The sequence below is a fragment of the Melozone crissalis genome, unplaced genomic scaffold (genome assembly GCF_028551555.1).
Source record: "Melozone crissalis strain CALT ecotype California unplaced genomic scaffold, PUWL_Pcris_2 ptg000019l_1, whole genome shotgun sequence".
Classification (NCBI taxonomy): Eukaryota; Metazoa; Chordata; class Aves; order Passeriformes; family Passerellidae; genus Melozone; species Melozone crissalis.
The window spans coordinates 25,221,842-25,241,165 of record NW_026535797.1 but is presented as its reverse complement, the minus strand read 5'-3'; the positions used below and the strand labels follow the sequence as shown (position 1 = coordinate 25,241,165).

The 19,324-nt window shown below is 43.6% G+C and overlaps 1 protein-coding gene across 2 annotated transcripts in view; it reads right to left on the bottom strand.

Moving 5' to 3' along the window:
* The window catches only part of TSPAN14 (tetraspanin 14), a 33,571-nt gene extending 16,683 nt beyond the window's left edge, over window positions 1-16,888 (bottom strand). The window contains exons 1-2 of one of the 2 annotated variants that reach the window (XM_054277122.1): window positions 16,847-16,888; window positions 2,395-2,492 (exon numbers count right to left, since the gene is read on the bottom strand). In XM_054277122.1, coding sequence (XP_054133097.1) covers window positions 2,395-2,475 — 81 coding nt within the window. In that variant the 5' untranslated portion in view covers window positions 2,476-2,492; window positions 16,847-16,888. Of the gene's footprint in view, window positions 1-2,394; window positions 2,493-16,228; window positions 16,380-16,846 lie in introns of those variants that run through there. The other variant, XM_054277121.1, reaches the window with a different exon arrangement.
* Between the last annotated feature and the right edge of the window lie 2,436 nt (window positions 16,889-19,324).

The following is a 19,324-nucleotide window of genomic DNA, read 5'->3' as shown; positions in this document are numbered from 1 at the left end:
GATTTATAGATTTCTAAAGGGTGATTACACTGACCTTGCCTTTATTAGTCATATTTGCCCTCCTGGAGTTCAATATTTTGTTTAATCCCAATCTATGTGAACTGCATCTGAAGCATGACACAAACTGCAGTAACCACCCAGTGAAAAATCTAAAACTTCTGGGAATTACTACATCAGCACATGCTTTAAAGTTTATAAAGTCAATGATATCTTTAGAGCTACAATGGGAAAGTCAACATTTACCTTTAATAAGGACGACAGAAGAACAAATGCAAATATTTTCCTGCAACTATTTACTATTACCTGGTTTGTACATCCACACAGGAGAGCTCTAACAACTTATATGGCCAAAAGGCCCTCTGACATCCAGCTAAATCCATCCCTCATCCACCTCTAGAGCAGCCAGGCTCACTAACAAATGCTCACAAACAAGTTCCCAGAAGCACCTGTCCTGCAACCCAAGGAAAGTGAATCAAAACTAAGATTCCCTCTTTAAATGCTACTTGTGGATTACGGTTACATTTCCCCTTCTGGTAGTCCTTCAGTTTTTTTAAGAAAATTCACTCTGTTTCACAAATGGTGAATTTGCAGTCATTGCAGACAGCAAGATTTCACAGGCTCCTGAATCTTTGTGTCAGCTAAATGATTCACATGGACTGCCTATAGGGGTGTCTACCTTCAGCATTTACATAGCTTGTTCTACAAGTAAAGGTGCCAAAAATCTTATCCAAAGAACTGTAGCTGCACATCATTTACTAGGTCAGCCTGATAATGTCAACAGAAGCATCAGATCCTTTTGTTGAGGAAGCTACCAGGACTACAAGCACCTGTTCAGAAAGCTAATTCCTCCAGCCAACAGATCAGCTGGGACACACAGGTTCTATTATCAATTCTCCTCAATGTTTTGGCATCTCTTTAGAAGTTTTTCTTTAAAGAACAGAAAAATCTTTAGATCTTCATCATTCGTCTCAAGAGAATACAGTTTTTAAATAGTGAAAAATGTAGTGACTGTGGAGGAGAAAAAGATACAAAATTTATTCTTGTGAAAAAACAGGCAGAAAAACAGGGGAGGAAGACTGTCAAGAATTTTTCTTACAGAGAAGACAAAATTTCAGTTTAAAAGACTGTCAGAAACAGTCACTCATAGACCCCACTTCATGAGACACTCACTAGAAAAAAGTAGAGGTTTAGAAGAATCCTAATGTGTTCATGAACAAGAGTGTTGATTCTCACATATCCCACCACGAACTTCTGAAGAGCATCCACACAGTTATGAAGTGATTTCTCTGAAAACCAGAACAGTTTGACAAGCATCACTCCTCACTGTGCCACACTCTACCACAGGTACATGGGAATTGCACAACACAGAAGAAAAGGAACTGCAGAGCTGGTGGCTTGTAAACACAATTTCTGACCTGTTGAAAGCATCCTCAATTGAAAAACTGAAAATATCATGCCTAATGATCACTTTCACTATGCAATACTGTAGAAAATCAAACTTTAATGGAAGAAAAGTTTCTGTAAATCTTTTCTGCCCAGGTACCCACAGGAGGATAACTCCCCTGTGGTTTAATGTTACAGTATCGTGCTGGAGTATTGCCCTAGTAAACAAAAGGTGGCAACAGTAGCAAGAAGTTCTGAGGTTATCAGCAATTTTACGGCTAGCACTGGACAAGTCCCTGTATCTGCACTTTTCCAGGACTACTCATGCCTTTCCATGACTGCAGTTCTAGGACTTCAGGTGCAAACTTGTGTTAACCTGAATTTGACCTGAAAGTTCTCCAAAAGGAACTACTGAGTTTGTCTGAATTGCTTCCTCATCTTCCCCTCACAGGCATCTTAACTCTTGCTGGTGCAACATTATGCTCTAACCTTTAAAGGCCTTTCTTTTCCAAGGCAGGTGCTTCGTTAACATCTAAATCCACTCATGTATTGTTGTACCTTCTCACACCCACAATTCTAAACATTATAGGCAGGTTAGTCCATAGCTCTGTATTTCAAGACTGTATCAGACAATTCAGCAGCCCACAGAGCATGACATGTGCTGCCAGCTGTTGACACATCCCTGAGGAAGCTCCTTTCTTCTCTTCTGCATAGTGTATTTACAGCTACACCACCCAACAATGATCAAAGATGATCTGAAAGGAAACATTATAAGAGGATTCTTTTATGCAACTTAACATGGATAATATGGATACTGAGTCCTCACACTTTTAATAATAATTTATTTCTCATAAGGGATAAGCTTCTTCAATTACACAACACCTGGGGCATACTATACATCAGTTTCCTGCTTTCACACAACTATTTCAGCTTGTTCTCTTGACCAGAGTAATGAAGTTAATAAAACTTAGCTATGCCTCAGCTATTTCAGCCTCCACATTCTGTACTCACCCAAAAGACAATGTTGTAGCTGAAGAGCAAGTATTTGTACCAACAGCTGACTTCTGCATTAGAATATCGGTAATAGTGCATCTTCTATGGCACAGCCCCTGCACAAAAGAGAAAGAATGACAGGATTAGGAAAAGATTTCATGAATAAATGTTTCTTCCCCAGTCTCTCTTGCTCTGTTGAGAAAGAGAGTACAGCAATCTGTACCATATGCCATCAAAAGGCATTTTCAAAGTCAGCTCACACTTCCACTGACCCTACACTTCCTTTCAGTATCTGTTGCTTAATAATCTTATCTTTAAGCACTCTAATGTTATAACAGGGCAGGCACACCCACAAAGGAAACCCACTATACAGTTAGCCTAGGAAGATGAACATAAGCAAGGTGACACTCATCTGCCTTCTCACTCCTTCAAAACCATTTTACTTCTGCAAATGGCTGCTTGGACTCATCCACAAACCCTGAGCATTGTACATCCAGCAATCCAGCTAACAGGATATCCAAAGTGGTTATCTGGAATCTCAGTGTTTCTGGATTGCTAAATACAAAAGGTAGTTGTACCCAGCTCTTCCATATTTGCGTGTTCCTTTACCAGACCATCTCCTGTAAGAGGTTTTATTGTCAAGAACCAAAGTCCCACCATTTAAACCCTCAGCTCTGTGGAGTTTGTTTTGCTTCCTTACACACACTAGAGAGATAAGGTTCAAGCACAACTCTTGCTCAAGTATTTCAGACAACTACAGCTGTTCAGAGACTCGTAACTAAACCACCTCTGCAGAAATGCCATGCATAAGAAAAACAGAACAAGCTGTGAATTCAGAGCAGGAGTAAGCACTTGCACAGCCCTCACATTCTGGACAGCTGAGTGCTGCCTAAGACAGATGAGCAGCATTTCAATCCTCCACTTCCTTGAGGTAAATGTCAGCAGAAGGTTTGCAAAGGCAAGGAGACAAGAATGCAGAATTTTCAAACACCTCCTAACTAAAAAAACGTACTGTGCCATGCCGGTCATTCACAGACAGCATGCAAAAACCAAGCCTATCCAGTAAAGTCTGAAATCCAGACCATGGAATGGACAAGCGAACTGCACCACATTCACAGCTATAAGAAGGTAAACTAGGTTTTTTGGGGTTGTTTGGTTTTGGAGTTTCTTTTCCTAGAAAGGAATCTGCACCTCAGTATAAAACACTCCCACTTACAAAAGAAACAGAAGTTGGCTTTGAGAATCCCATCCAGTACAGACTAGAGTGTGAATTCCTATTTCAGCTTGCTATTTTTAGAGTTCAGATGTTGATTTCCATATAACTTTAACCAAACACTGAAAATAGGTTTTCTTCCTTCACCTTATAACTTCTAATGTGCACAGTCCATTTATAGCAAAAAACATTTAACTTTCATCAAAGCAAAGGAAATTGCCCTTTATGGCAGTATGGGCAGTGACTGGAAAGGACCTTCCTCCATTTGGCCAGCTGTACCACATAAAATGAGTTTTGTAATTTAGTTACTGACCTTTGCAACCCATCCAATGTTACAGACAAAATTTAGGAACCTTTACAACTGTTATGAATCATAGCAAAGAACTCTTGCTTAAGCACCATCCCCTTGCTTATCTAAGTCCACAACTGTGATTATAAGAAAAGGAACAAAGACTGGTTTTCCCAACTTAATTTCAGTTTCTAGCTCCAAATGGCAATTTGTATGTCAACAATCAATATGCACACACTTGTCCAAGGCAGTCAGTCTGATGTGCCTGGGCAAGAGAGGGAAGGGAGGGTACAAGAACAGATTCCCACTAATCTGAGCAGGGTGCAAGGCTCATTTGCATGAGTGCAATTCCATTTTACAGCAATACACTGGCTGCCAGTGCAAATACATTCTCCAGAGGCTGACACACTGAGGCCTCCATCACTGCTGTGCCGCCTCCCTCTGAAAATCAGGAACCTGGTAAGAGACAGGAGCAGCAACTGCAAAATGCACATAAGGGGCATTGCTTTTGATGCTGCTACATCTACAAAAGAGAAAGCAGCAGGTTGCATTTAGCTAGCACATCATTAAATTTCACAAAAATGAAGTTCTGCTAGACAAAGAAGCTTAAAATATAACCTGAGGCAAAAAGGCAAGCGCATCACTTTACAACCTAAAGTACAAACATCTGAAGACTTACTTTTTGTTAGATTACCCTCCCTGGCACTGGACTTATATGCAACTGTTCAGCCCCAGCTTCACTGAAACTATTCACAGCAATAAGAGGATTTAAAGTATCCTTATTGACAAGCACTACTCCCACCCACCTCAATGTTTCAACCACCAGCTTGCAAGACATTTCTCCATGCTTTAAACAACTGCCAAGCACAGTATTTTAGCAGAATGAAAAAGCAAAACACTTTTTCAACACACACATTTCTAAATACTCAGAAATTATGGGGGGTGTATTACCAGCACCAGCAAGAAGCTGTCCTGTAGCAGCACAGAGCTCCTCAGACAGATACTGACTTCCAAACCTGCCTATCTTAAGAGCTGATTTGGCCTGCTCTGTGCTTACCTCCATCAGAACTCTTTTGGTGGTTCTTGACAGACCACTGAACACAGTATGGGTGCAGTGGGAGTAGCATAACAAATCTGAAGTGCAGGTATGCGATTTTTTTTTTCCACTAACACTACAAACAAATGAAGCAGTCCACTCAAGACTGCACAGCCACCCTTCCCCGTGTTTATACTAAAAGCAATCATGTTTCCTAACACAGAAGGCATCTGTAACCAGTCCAGAAATCTGCTTGTCAGTAATTCACTTTGTTCACAGCACAGGCTGCATAGCTATGGTTAGGCAATACTAAAAACACTTGGAAGATTAAAGCAGTATGTGGGCAGCAGTAGTGGGCACACTAATAACGTTCTCTACTGTGTTTCAGACAAAGCAAGTCACATTGAGTCAGCTGACAGTTATCACCCACTCACAGCAACAGGAATTTCTAAAAATCAAATGCAGAGCCCTGCTGCTTTGGTAGAATATAATTTTGTCTTGGTGTTTACAGCTTTAATGAAAGGGGGAAAAATGTAGTCATTCATCAAGAGGACACTGCCATTCCCAAAGCTTTTCAACACGCACAATTCCACTCTTACCTTCTAAATGCTACAGCAGTGATACTCCTAATCTATGCTCCTAACTCTCATAAAAAAGGATGTGATCTGTTAACTAATCTAATGTAGATATAGAGAGAAATCCTCATGGATAAGATGTTAAGTCTAGAACAACTGCAACAAAGTAATTTTCTAGATTTAGATCCAAAAATTATTTTAATCCTCCAGAGATGTTTACTTTACAAGACAAACCTAAGTCACACTAAAATTCCAAGTTCAGCCAATACTGCCACCATATAGAGTCCTGATACCCTTCCCTGCCCCTCCTAAAACCCACAACCATTAATCAACCTTTTCAGTGGAGCAAACATCCACACAGCAAACCACCAGCAAATCTTCAGCTCAATCCTGTAATCTTGTACCACACACCAAGAAGTAAACAGGCTTAAGCCTTCAATCCACCTCGCCAGAGCATGTACAAATGCCAGCGTGGGGGCAGGCAGGAGGTGACAGAACAAGGATGGGAAAGCAAAAGCTTTCCCATGAGTGTGCCCATGAAAACACAGCACCCCTCCAGCACCAGCCTGTACCAGAGCACACCTGAATCCCTGATTCAGGGACACACACTGAAAGATGAGGGGAACGGGGCACAACTGAGGCAAGAGGAAAAAAAAAGGTCGTTTGCCAAGCTGTTGGCTTCTCCATCACTGTTCATCAATGAAAAGCATCTGTATGAAGCTGGTGAAGCAAATGGATGTAGAATCATTTGCTGAGGAGCAAGAATTTTTAAAAACATCAAGAGATGTACTTTGGTCTATGATTTGTTTTCATATGACTCAATTTCACTCTATCAAGATCAAATATATATCAAAAAGCATCAGTTCATTCAAGATATGGTGCCATTAAAAACAACTGCCATTCTTTGAAGGGTGCTCAATCATTAGGGGTTTTTGTGAAGGTAAAAAGCAGCCTAATCTCTGACAGGAAAAATTCAGAGTTATTCTTAGGGCCTTCTAAAAATGGAACAACTAAGAGGCACCTATAGATTGCTCTTTCCACATCCTAGAGAGAAGCTGACCCCCAAAGGGGTCCTAATGTTCAGAGCAGTATCTGGGCGCCAGCCATCAAATCTTCACATGAAGGGGCTGAGCTGGTACAGCCAAAAAGCAAGATAAACTGACAGGATGTGATGCTCTTACAGGTTAATCTGCTCCTGGAAACAGACAGTCCTGCTGATGACTCAGGAGCTCCAAGCAAGCATGTGTCATTTTGAAATTTTGTCTCCAAGAAACTCAGACTAGGGCCTCAAAAAGAACAGACAAGCTTCTCTTAAGGGACACAAGTATAGTTTATTTAGTTCTGCTGCAGTTCAAATGAGCAGAGGAATATTTGCTCATTCTCAAAAGAAACCTGAGGATTAATCAACAAAAAGGGTATTTTTTTAACCTGAAAGACTTATGATGAAAGGCAAATATCATTAATAGGCTATCCCTGTTTCACCAGAAAAATAATGGAAGTAACAAATCTCAGAACTCAATGGAAAATGCGGCCAAAGCCAGACAGAATTCTTAAGACATCATCTTTTGGGACCCTTATTTTGTACTCTGCTGAAGACTCAAAGATCTCAAAGAATATTTCAAGCAGAAGTTGCTCCACTGTAAGCACTAAAAAACAATCCCTCAGTGAAGAAAATCGCCAACCTATTGGGAAGGGTTTCTGGTTTCAGGGACCAGGGTTTAGTCTATTACTGCATCACAAACTACAACTTAGGAAAACTTGTCAGAAACACACACCAGTGTTTCCAAACCCCAAACAAGAAAGCAGTAATTCAAATGAGTTCCACTCCAGGTCTCTCTGCCTCACACTCATGCCGCACTTTTGGCCAAGCCACTACTTCTGTGTGTTTGAGTTGCATCCAAAACACCATGTAAGTGCTCAGAACTCGGACAAAGTGGACACTACACATTTTTGGGAAGAAGCTACATGGTCATCAAGAGCCTCTTCTGAACTCCCCACATGACTAACATCACCAATCCTTTGGCACAAAGGCTCTACACTGCACAACTGTAATTCAAGGAGTTATTCATGTTATGATTCATGGAATATTTTCAGCTTCATTTGATTTCTTAAACCAATAGAAGTACACTAAAGACTTGCAAAAGACAAGCAGAATTCAGTACTGCTTCCACAGCAATTCAAAAGCTGCAACAGAGGACAACAGCAGTTCTACCAATTTCACTTTTTGCTGTTCTTCATGGAGAAGCTACAGAAAATACAGTTGGCTGGTTTTGCTTCCATGTGAAGAAGTATTTATTCCTACTCAGCAAAAAAAGCTGCTAATAACATTTAAAAAGAAATCAGCAAAACAGAAGACGCTCCAAAGAGTCTATATTTTCATTTATACAAACCAATCAGAATGCCAGTCAATGACACTGTACAATGGAAGTCTTAACAATGTAAATTCAAACTACAAATATTTTTAGTTATTGACACTGAGGAGAGACACAACTCAATTATCCAGAGAATTTCAGTACATTTATGCTAGCTCTGCCCCACTGACCTCAGATTCACTGAGGAAGTAACTGAACAGCTGAGGTGGTTTCTGCTTAACGTGCAGAGGTGCTTGACAGAGGTATCAGCTGAAAGGCAAGGATCTCTTACCTAGCTCAATGAAAATCTGCTCAAAGTAGCTGAGTGCAAACAAAGCATCTACTCCACATTCTGACTTAAAGCAAGAGAGAGCACAGGAAACAGAGAGAAAAGCAAATGTTACACATAAATTTCATCCAAAAGACAGCAATTTTCCAAACATAAGGAGAAGGCAGTAGAAGAGAGACAGATCCTTTTGCAAGATATCCATCTCTTCACTAATATTTAAGAAATGCAGAGAAGAGCAGGAGCACAGGATGTAGGGCCTTCACTGACCTAATCCTATTGGTTAAAGCTCTGGAGTTAAAACTCAGTTGGATTACACCAAAGTAAGAGAAAACAGCACTAGATACTATCACTACAGTTCAACAGATGCCTCATTAACATCTAAGAAAAATTTAGAAAAATATTTTAGGCCTATGAAAGCTTTCTTTAATAAAGCTATTGGCCAGTTTCATCTGAATAGGACCTGGCCTGTGCTGAATTTATTCACTATACACAACAAGCCACAAGTCATGTTTTCCTTTTACTTCACAGCAAGTTCAAGTTTTGGGAAACACATAGAAGCCAGTTAGTCATTCTGAGCAGGAATTTATCCACCCCAGGCTGCAAAACCTGTCAGGACAAGTTAACCAGAATAATCTTAGCTGACCCAAACTTCTCAGCTGCTTTCCACTACCTCTCAGGAGAGCAGATACACACCAACTCTCTGTAACATCAACAATTGCAAGGCAAAACTCAAAAGTCCTTATTTAAAAGAAGCATGTAAGTTGATTTTTTCCCCCTCCTTCTAACAGAAGGTTTTGGAAGCTTTACAAAGCAAATATCTTATCTGAGGAGCCAGAACTTCCACTTTGGGGAATATTTTTACTTCTGTTTAGTAATCCAAGAATAACAGAACCTATTTCATACACTCTGGCAGCTCCTTCCCATACCTCCATACAGACCAAAAGGTTTCAAGAACAGAATGGGTCCCTCCATTTGCTATACCATTTCATATCATAAAGACAGGAAGCCACCACCTTTCTTTGCTGACAAATACACTTTCTTCAGAGAACATCCTATACTTTTATACTTATTGTGACTTTTCACCACTTCCAGGAATGCCACTTGTTCAGTCTCCAGATATATTTCAGTCTGAAAGAATTTATCTTTATTTTCTCTTTTCATAAGAAAAAAACCCCAAGAGACTGATTATAGCAATATACAACGAAGAAGTGATGAGCATATAATTTGCTTTGGGTTTTGTGGTTCGTTTTCTTAAAAATGTTCCTTGCTTTGGATATAATGTGCAGTCTGTCTACATCCACACCATATTTCTTAGCCTTCACACTGAATATTCCTATACATATAAAATATATATATTACATATAATAAAACAGATATTTATTTTAACAGTTTAAACCAGATCAAGGTATTTCTTAGTTTAAAAAAATTTAAAACTCCAAGGTTGAAATCTCATCTCCAGAAAAGAGCACACTAAGTAAGGACTGCAATATCTGGATAATGCTAGCTACATTCACCACTCATTCTGTTTAAACAATGCTGACTCCATGTCACAGAAACAAGAAGTGGAGTTCAATCCACAAAAGCTCCTTTTTTTCCTCCCCTCCCACCTCAATTACCAGGGCCTATGCTTTCAACATCAGAGCAACACTCATTTCACACAAGGCACCAGGGAATGCTTCTTTTTGGGGAAAGGCATGGGGGGTTTGGGGACAATGCCCCCAAAGCTTCCTTTTGCTGCAGCTGCATTCATAACAGCCAGAACAGCCTCATTTTACTTGCCAAGGACGACAACCACCAGCTTCCAAGCCACAAGAGAAAATGGCTCTTTGTGGCCACGTAGGCAGCTCAACCACTGTGAAATTCATCTCTTTACCTCCTTTCTGGTAAAGAAACACACTCGTGAAACTTGCAAAACCCAACTAGAAGATGAACCCCTAAGGCAGCACTGGAAAATCTTAAAAATGTGACAAAACAGCCTTCACCAGGGTCTCACAATCCTAGCCACCTCAGCAGAGTCAGTCTCAGCCCAAATACACAGCAACCATTAATGACCCAGGAGCTCCAGCAAGGAGGCTTGCAGAGCACCCTGCACATGCTACCACACCACAGGGAAAAGATTAAAAAGACAAAAACCAATGCTGCTTCAGGACAGGCCCATGCTTGAACAGCTCCAGCCCTTCCCCCAAAGCCAGTGCTCTGGCAGGTCAGGTCGTGAGAAAGGCTTGACTGTCTCGCCCAAAGTCTCTGCATCCGCCCCAGGGAAGGAGGAAAAACAGGCTTTCCACCTCTCAGGATGATGCCAAGAAAAACACTGTGCCATTTAGAGATCAGGGCAACAAAGGCTGTGAAGGGACACAGCCAGTGCTCCTTCCAACACAGACCTCAGTCTGCAACAGCTAATCACAAACATCAGCAGAATTAGAAGGTGCAGAGCTTGGACACAAACATTTCCTAACCTGTGCCTCCAGTAAAATGAGAAACACAGCTCCTGATGGAAAAAATGTGACAACACAGGAAACTGCCACCTGAATGGGCTGACAGTACACTGAGTGTGACTGGCTTCACCAGCAGCACAGCTCAGATAAAACACCACCATAGAGCTGAACTGCACCTTCCTTTCTCACTTGCCCCAGCTGGACAGGCTCTGTGACAGTGTTCACAGGGGTTTTCAGGATGAGGGAACAGATGGAGATCTGATTCTATACTTCACAAGGCTTGATTTATTATTTTATGATATACATATTACATTAAAACTATACTAAAAAGAATAGAAGGAAAAGTTTAATCTCAGAAGGCTAGCTAAGTTAAGAATAGAATGGAATGAAAACAAAGGTCTGTGGCTCGGACAGAGAGAGAGAGCCAGCTCTGCCATGAGTGGTCACCAATTCTAAACATCTACACGAGACCAATCACAGCTCTACCTGTTGCATTCCACAGCAGCAGATAACGACTGCTTACATTTTGTTTCTGAGGTTTCTTAGCTTCTCAGAAGGGAAAAAATCCTAAGGATTTTCACAAAGAGATGTCTATGACAAAGCCCTTTCAGCTGAACCCTCTCCTGTTTTGCAGGAGCAGACCACTGCTATGACCACTCAGTCAAAATATCCTTTGCCAGCTCAGCATGATGGACACTTGGCAAAGAAAGCCTTGCTGTCTTCCAAGAGCCATCTCACCAACTGCTTTCCAAGAGTCATCTCACTAATTGCCTTCCATTAGTTTCAAGTCAGACAACCTTTTTGATGAACCTTCCTGCTCCACAGGCTTGCCATGCAGCCAAACGAAGTAACTCAGGGCAGGGTGGAAAGCTTTGCTGTTGTTACCCTTTATTAGGTACAGCTCCACCACTGCAGGCATATTTCACCCTCATGAAGTCCCTCCCTGAGCCCCATCTAACAAACTGCTGAGGGAAAAGCAATATGCATCCAAAGAATCAGCTCCATACCCCAGCATACCCAGAAGGCTGCTGTCCCATAAAAACCAGAGTCCAAGCTCTCAGGTGTCTCCCTTCAAATCCGAGTTACTTGAGGAGATTCCCTTTGTTTTCTATTCCAGAAGTTTCTGGATGGCAGCAAACTTATTTCAGCATCCATTCTATGCCCCAAAGCAAGAGTATGCAACTTGCCAAGCTGAATAAATGAGGTTTTAAAAAATTTTAAAATTCACAGCATTCAGCTGCCTCCAAATACTCTGCTTCATCCTGTAGCTGCAAGGGCAGCAACTCAAACACCTGACTTTGTTACCTTCAAGTCTATCAATTATTTAGACAAAGCTCCTTTCCAGAGAGACTCAAGTATCAATTATTTAGTCTTTGAGCAGGAAACAAAAACTGTTAAGAGAGGAAAACAGATTTCTGGAAAGGGCTGTTGGGACACTTGAACACATCTGAGGTTGTAGACAAACAACCTGCCTGAATCAGAATGAGAATGCCAAAATAACCCCTAAAGCCAAAAGCTCACATGCACACACAGGCTCATCAAGTGCCAGAGCCAATTAGTGCCAAAGAGCCCCAACTACATCGGGGGTTTCAGGACAGCTCTTCCCATGGAAGACCTTTATCAGTTTGGTATAAATGCCTGTTCTCTGGCCCAGGAGCACAAAATAAAGCCAAGCTTTTTTCTAATATCCCAGAAGTTCTTTTACAACACCAAGACAACATTCAACAAGGCTCACTACAAAGATCAAGGGGAAGCAGAGCCCTGGGTTTATTATACCCTTGCCTTCCCACTCAGGTTCAGATTAAGGATGAAGACAGGCCTAAAATTTTCAGATTTTGCATAACTTCTAAAGACAGTGACACAGCAAGAGTTCTCAGAGGAAGCACAGATAAAGCATTCACCTTAGATAAGAGCAGAAATTCTTCCACTCACACATATCACACATAAGCTGTGGTACAATGAAAAGGACAAAACACTGTTGCTTGGCTCCCAAAGAGTTGAAGAAAGGCAGGAAACACTGGAGCAAAACAAGTGCTGATCCCTCCCCCCTGCCAAACGGGGGTTGAGGCACACTTTGGATCAGAAAAGAAAATATACCTATTTTTAAACCCAGTTAAGAGCCCTGGGTTTGGATATAGTTCCTATTGTGGCCAGCACATTTTATTTTCATTTTGCAAAAGCCTGGCCATTCAAGGCAGTTGTTTTAACTGCAAACATCACAATCTCTTATGCAGTCAATTTTTAAGGGTCACCACTTTTGCAGGTGATCCTCAACACCTGCACTTTGCTATTATCTTCACCTATGACATTCCCAAAATAGAAGAATTTGCCCAACAATGATTTTTCAGCTGACTGACCATCTGAAAGCAGATCTTATCCAGAATAAAGTTTTTTACAACACAAAAAAGAAATTCAAATATGACATTCAACTATAGTTAAGTAGTTAAATTGTGCATTTAAAATTAAGTCATCAGAGCTTAGACATTTCAGCCCTTCCCCTTCGTTCTAGGTTGCTGAATCAAAACTCAGATTCCCGCATTCTTGGGAAGATCCAAACTGTTACTCCTTAAAACCCACACATACCTAACTAACCTTGATAAGCTTTAGTCTGACTATCTCTGACGTCGTTCTTAACCTTCATGAGCTACTGTTGACTGCCCATGAGCAAAGGAAAGGAAGACAAGGAGCATGTTCCTGTCCAAATTGTGCTGGGGGCAGCATCAGTAGCTGCACCCAAGCCACCAACAGCAGAGCTTTGGAAGAGCCTTGAGGACTGGGCAATACCAGAGAGGAAGACACATGACCATCCTTTGGATCTAGAATATTACCTCTGCATCTAGAAATAACTTCTGCTTAATTCCCTTTTAGTAACAGCCTGCACCATTTGCTGTTTGAGGGTGTAATTTACTTTATCTGAGCTACTTCAGCTTGAAGCAAAATGCAAACCACAGCACGTTCATGGATTTTGTGAATTGCAGCCCTCTTAGCCTTAGAAATGTACCACAGGTGGCAAAGTGTGAAAGCCTGTTCTACCAAAAAACAGGAAGTTTTGACACAGGAAGCCACAATGCAAATCAACATGGCACAGAGAGCTCACAAGTGTGTCCAAAATCCACACATTTTTTCCATACCCCGCCCAGGTCAAATTTTTTGTAAAAGCAAAAAATTAAAGGGAGGATCTGTGGAACAGTTTTGACAGTCACTCTGTGAACTCCACTTCCCCTCACATACACCCCAATGAGAATTCTGAACTAACACAGGGACATCAAAACAAGAGTTTAATTTATTCACACTTATCAGTGCTCAAACTGTGCCACACCTAATCCACAATGAGAAACCTGACAGACCAAGAGAATCAATTGTAACAGTTCATCAGCAGAAAAATTCCTCTTTTTTCCAAACACCCATTTACAAGTAATGGCACATTAGTAGCCACCCAATAAAGCTTTATAAACTAAATAAAAATACCCTCTAAGAAAATCAGAGGTCAGCCTCAAAACAATCCAATATTTCTCAGTTATTCATTAGAAACATACAATAAACTCATTCATCATCCAAATTCATAAGACACCATGCCAACAATTTTTTTGCTACACCCAAGGGCAAAAAGTTATGCCTTGAATACCAAGGAAAGGATCCCAATTAAACAGCATCTTAAGGCTGAGAGCAAGGACTTTTTATGGTCCTTTCATTAAGTATTACAAGGCGTAATGCCAGTAAAAGGCAGCCCAGAACACACCCCCTTGCAGTGCTGTTAGCTCTGTTACCCATGGGAGGGCTCTGCACAGACACTCTCCTAGCACAAGATCACACTTTGCCCGTCTTTTCTGCCACCCTGCCATCCTCACAAGGAGGCAGCAAGGACAAGAAAGAGGTTTTAAATGGGAAAATTTGTCTACAATGTGCTAAATGTAAGACAAAGCCTGTGCGAAAAAAGAACAAGATTTAAATGGGTTTTCTCCTGATTCGGGGACTGGAGATAATGCTACAACACAAATCAACTTACACTAAAAAAATAATCACACAGAGCACACACCACCCAGAAAATCAGCTTTCCATGATTGTGATTTAGACCCAGACTGCATCTTCAGCAAGTTCACCTAGGAACAAGAGCAACAAACATAAAACTAAATGCCAACTGTGAAACTGACTTGTTTTTACTTGTAACTTAAATAGGTTTTTTTCATTATAAACACACTTACAAACTTTTGGAAAGCCATTCTAAAAATTCCTGTTTCAGTGGCATTATAGTTTTGAACAACACAACCTTCTAAGGACAGGCAACACTATATTCCATCCTCCAAGAAAAGAGCTAAAAGGATACAGATCACACCCTAAAAGTGCTTTCTTCCAGCGTCATCAACCAAAGGATAAAGAACACCATTCTACAAACACAAGTGTCCTGAATTCCTCTAAAAAACTCAAACACACAATCCAAATCAAAAGTTGCAAAGCAGTTTGCACCACAGCTCGTTCCTACTTCACACCAACGACCAGACTTGAATTCTCACCTGATCTCTTCTCTCTGCACACAATTCTTCTGCCAAGCAGATAGTGCTAGCACCTCAACCTTCCACACCAAAAGCTTCCCACGTTTATTGTGAGTATAAAGTGTCCCGGGACTGATGCCTTACTCCCTGCTGCAGACAGCCAGAAGAGAGATGGATCATCTCACCAGAGAGCACTTAGGAACAAGACACACCCTTTGCTTCCATTCCCTAGGAACTGCTCTCCTTCCATTTCATCCAGAGTTCTAGGTCACAAGGCTTATGTCACTGTAACAAACAAACAAAAACCCAACCAAACTAAAAAGCAGTGCTGGAAGAATTTTATCTTGCCAGTTATTTTAAAATACCCTTCACACCTCCACCACCACCTGCCTGGAAGATCCACTAAAGAAAAGAAAAACAACCAAAACAAGTAGCTTCTTTTACAGCATAGGATAGGCTTCTTTGTGAGTTTTTTTTTTTTAATTCAGAATGTCTCAAAATGCTAAATCTCCATAGTGCATGGAAGATAAAGCAGGAGCCAAAACAGAACTGACCACGGAGCATCACCTCTGGTACGCCGCGCTCCACGGCCGGGTCTGTTAGGGCAGGAGGCTGAAAGAGGGGCAGAGAGGTCGATCACTACCACAGCCAACAGCCAATTAAAGTTAAAATATTTTTAAAATTAAGTCACGGGCCTCAATCCTTACACCCACTGCGCCGCTGCTCCCTGTACACAGCCTGGGCTCAGGGCAGGGTCTGGAAGCCGCCGGGGCGACGGCGGAAAACGGAGAGGGTAAACTCTGGCTGCAGCACTCCGAAAGGCCTGTTTCTGTAATTGTAATTTGTATTATTATTATTACTATTTTCCTCCCTCGTGGCACCTCAACGAGACACGCTAGCGCGAACTCCCAGGGGAAGCCTCACCCGGCCTCTCGGGCTTCCTTTAATGGGAAGGACAATGGCAGGGGCTCGCCCCAGCCCCGCGCCGCCGGGAGGCTCGGGCAGCCGGGGCTGCTCCCGCCCGGCCCCGGGGATGCTGCAGGGAGCGCACTGCTCCGGGGAGAGGGGCAGAAATGCCGGAGCTCCAAATGCTCCGGGGAGAGCAAGGGGCGCTCCGGACGGCGCGGTCCCCGGGGCAGAGAGCGGGCGGGTGCCCGGGCCGGGCGGCACTCACCGGGGCAGGCGCCCGCTCGCTAAGTTTCGCCGAGCTGGGCGGAGGGCGAGGCGGCGGTCGGCGTAGGTCCCTCGGCTGCCTCGGCTAGTCCATGGGCACGGCGGCGCTGCCGGAGCCTCCTCCCCGCGTCAGCTCGGCCGGAGCGCCAGGCGTGCCGTGCCCGCCGGGCGTGCCCTTGTGCCGAGCCGCCCCGCCGCTCTCCCGCCGGGCCCGGCAGCGCGGAAATGAACGGCCCGGCCACGCCCGCTCCGCGCTCCACACAAAGGGGGCGTGCAGGAAGCCCGGCTCTGCCTCCGGGCCCCGCGGCTCCCGCCGGGACCGCCCGGCAGCGCCCCCCCCGAGCACCCCCGGGGCCGGGTGGAGGCTGAGGGCGGCCCCCGGCCCTGGCCGTCCCTCCCCCGCAGCCCTGCAAGCGCGGCCCCTCGGCGGGGCCCGCGGCTTTGTTGTCTCGGGCTCGTTCGTGGCTGGGTGACGGCGGCCCCCGCCCCGGCCCTGCGTACGGGGCTCGGCCCGGGCCAGCCCGCCCCGGCCGCGCCTCAGCCCGCGGGGCTCCGGAGCGGAGCCAGCGTGTCAGAGACAGCACATGCCGAGCGATACTGCAGGCACGGCCGAGCCTACCTGGAGAGCCGGAAGGCGAAGGAAACATACATGAAATAAAATGATCCTGAAGAGTATTTTGAGTCTTCGGGCGTCCCAGGGTTTTTACACCTCCCGAGAGAGACGCCGAGAAGAGAGGAGGGAAGGGAAAGGAGGGCTGAGCTGTTTAAAGCCGGGTAGTTAGCGGGTGATAGCTCCCACCTGAGGCTGGCACCGCCTGGCAGGTGGGAAATGCTCCCCTGCCGTCTCGCTTGGCTCCTGACCTTCTGTTCCCTTTCCACACCTTGTGATCTCCCTTGACACAGCTAAACATTTCTGTCACTCTCATTCCCATCCTCATACATAAAGCAAAACTAATGTCTTCAGTGCTTCGCTATGAAAATACATTTGTGGCAGGGAGGCAAAGCCAAGGGAGGTCGTGCAGCACCACTGTGTTCTTACAGAATGCCTCATGTCTACACTGTCTTCACCTGCTCCAGCCCTTGGACTTGGAGGAATTCCTTATTCCCCCAGTCAGGAGCAAGGCTGCTCCTGCTCACCAAGACAGCAGCAATCGCACAGAAGCGAAAGGAACTGTTGCGCAATCAAATGGTGTGTGAGCCTAGCACTTCTCTAGTGTGCTCATTCTCCACTCGTCAAAGCTGACAACCAAAAGTGGGCTGGAATTCATAGTAAATGCACAATTCTCCTCATCCAACCCCTTCTGCTGTCTGACAAAGCAGATACACACCCGTGTGTCACCCACTCACCGCTCACACAATCAACATTCCTTCTCATTTTCCACACGCAGTTGTTTAAATAAATGGGGGGTTTGCTTTGAGTTTTTGTTTGTTTGGGGTTTTTTTAAAAGGTAGGGGGAGTATTTACCAGCCTCCCCCAAGCTTGCTCAAGCCTTCTTAGAAACCAAAGCAAAATTGAACTGAGTGTTAAATATGGCAGAAGGTGCTAGAAGAACTACCTGAATTTTGAGCAGAATCTAAGAGGGGAAGGGAGCTCGGAGGACCGGTCGCTGGGTAATCAGATGGTAAGAACAACTAGAAGAGATCCTTTCTCCATCTCAGAAATACTGAAGTAATCTCACCGAGCACTGAGTCACGTCACCAGAAAGTCCAGAGCCAAGGCAGAAAGCTCTAGCATGCTGATTCTGTAAGAGACAGGAAGATGGTGCAATAGTAACTTCTAAGATTCAGTGGGGAAAATGGGAAATTTCAGGGAAATTCAGCAGCTTTAGGATGTAAGGACTGTGGAATTAGGAAGAGCATTTGTCGATAAAACAAGGTTCTCTTGCAATTTACTATTTGTAAAATGGTTAGTGTTAGCAGTTCACAGCGTAGTTGAATTGACTGTGCTCGCTGTTAGCATGAAGCTGGTTCCAACAGCCTCTGTGTGTCCCATTTATTTGCCTTTGACATTATCTCTGCACAGTGCTTCACTGTGTTGCCAGGAAAATTGGAGTAAAAAATCCCATCCATCACAGAAACCATTAACTAAGTGCTAGGGCAAATTGGAACACTTTTAAAAGACAGTCACTTCAGCAGTGAGAAGTGTAATAATCCTGCAGGAATGAAAATAGGAAATCTGATTTTTGAAGTGAATATGTGCAGGCCGATGTTCATGTGTGCTTTGTTAATCTTGTTTCCCTCTGACTACTACAAAACGTTTTCTATAATAAATGAAATCTTCATGAGGAGTAGCTGGTGGAAAATGGCCTGACCACTGTGTATGTTCAACATTATCACCAAATACCATTTTTCAGTGTAAAACCAGTCTATTTATGGAGGGAGGCATCCAGAAATCAGAATTACAGTTGGAATTGCCATATGGTTTTGATAATTATGAGGTTAAGAGAGAAGGGTGTGCAAGGAAACAAAGCCCACAGAAGCTACTGAGAGACCTTAAGCAACTTCAAATACAAAGAAATCAGTCGCTGGATCTAAAAGAGAAAGCAGAAACATTGTAGGGAAAGCCTTTGTAGCACGTTCGAGATCGATTAGAAGAGTAATAAATTAGGATGGAACTGGTCAGACACCCAGCGAAATTCGAGGGGATCAGGCTGAATCAGTGATTTGAGTTTGTCCTCAGAGCGTTTCCCCACCTCCCCCTGCTGTTGGCGGCGGCTGTCGCAGCTCTCTCTGCTCCGGTCCCCCCGATCGGCCCCGGACGGTCCCTGCGGCAAAGGAGAGGAAATTAGTGCCACAAAACCGCAATGGGTTAAATGCTGTGAGTATCGCAGTGAGTCTGTTAACAATTTATTCCCTCCACTTAGAAATATCTAGACACTACAGACTGTGCCCGTCAATACAGTATATCCTTCCTCCAAGTTTTTGAAAGGAAAATGTCCATACAGGTGAAAAGATGGCAGGAATAGGTGTCTGTTCCAACAGCTTCCTTCCAGCCGAACCGGACCCTGCAGCGGTGTGCTCCTGGAAGCTGTTCAGCAAATCTTCCGCTGCAGAAACCCCTCGGGTTCCTCCCTCCCTGCACTTGGGCTGGGTAGCA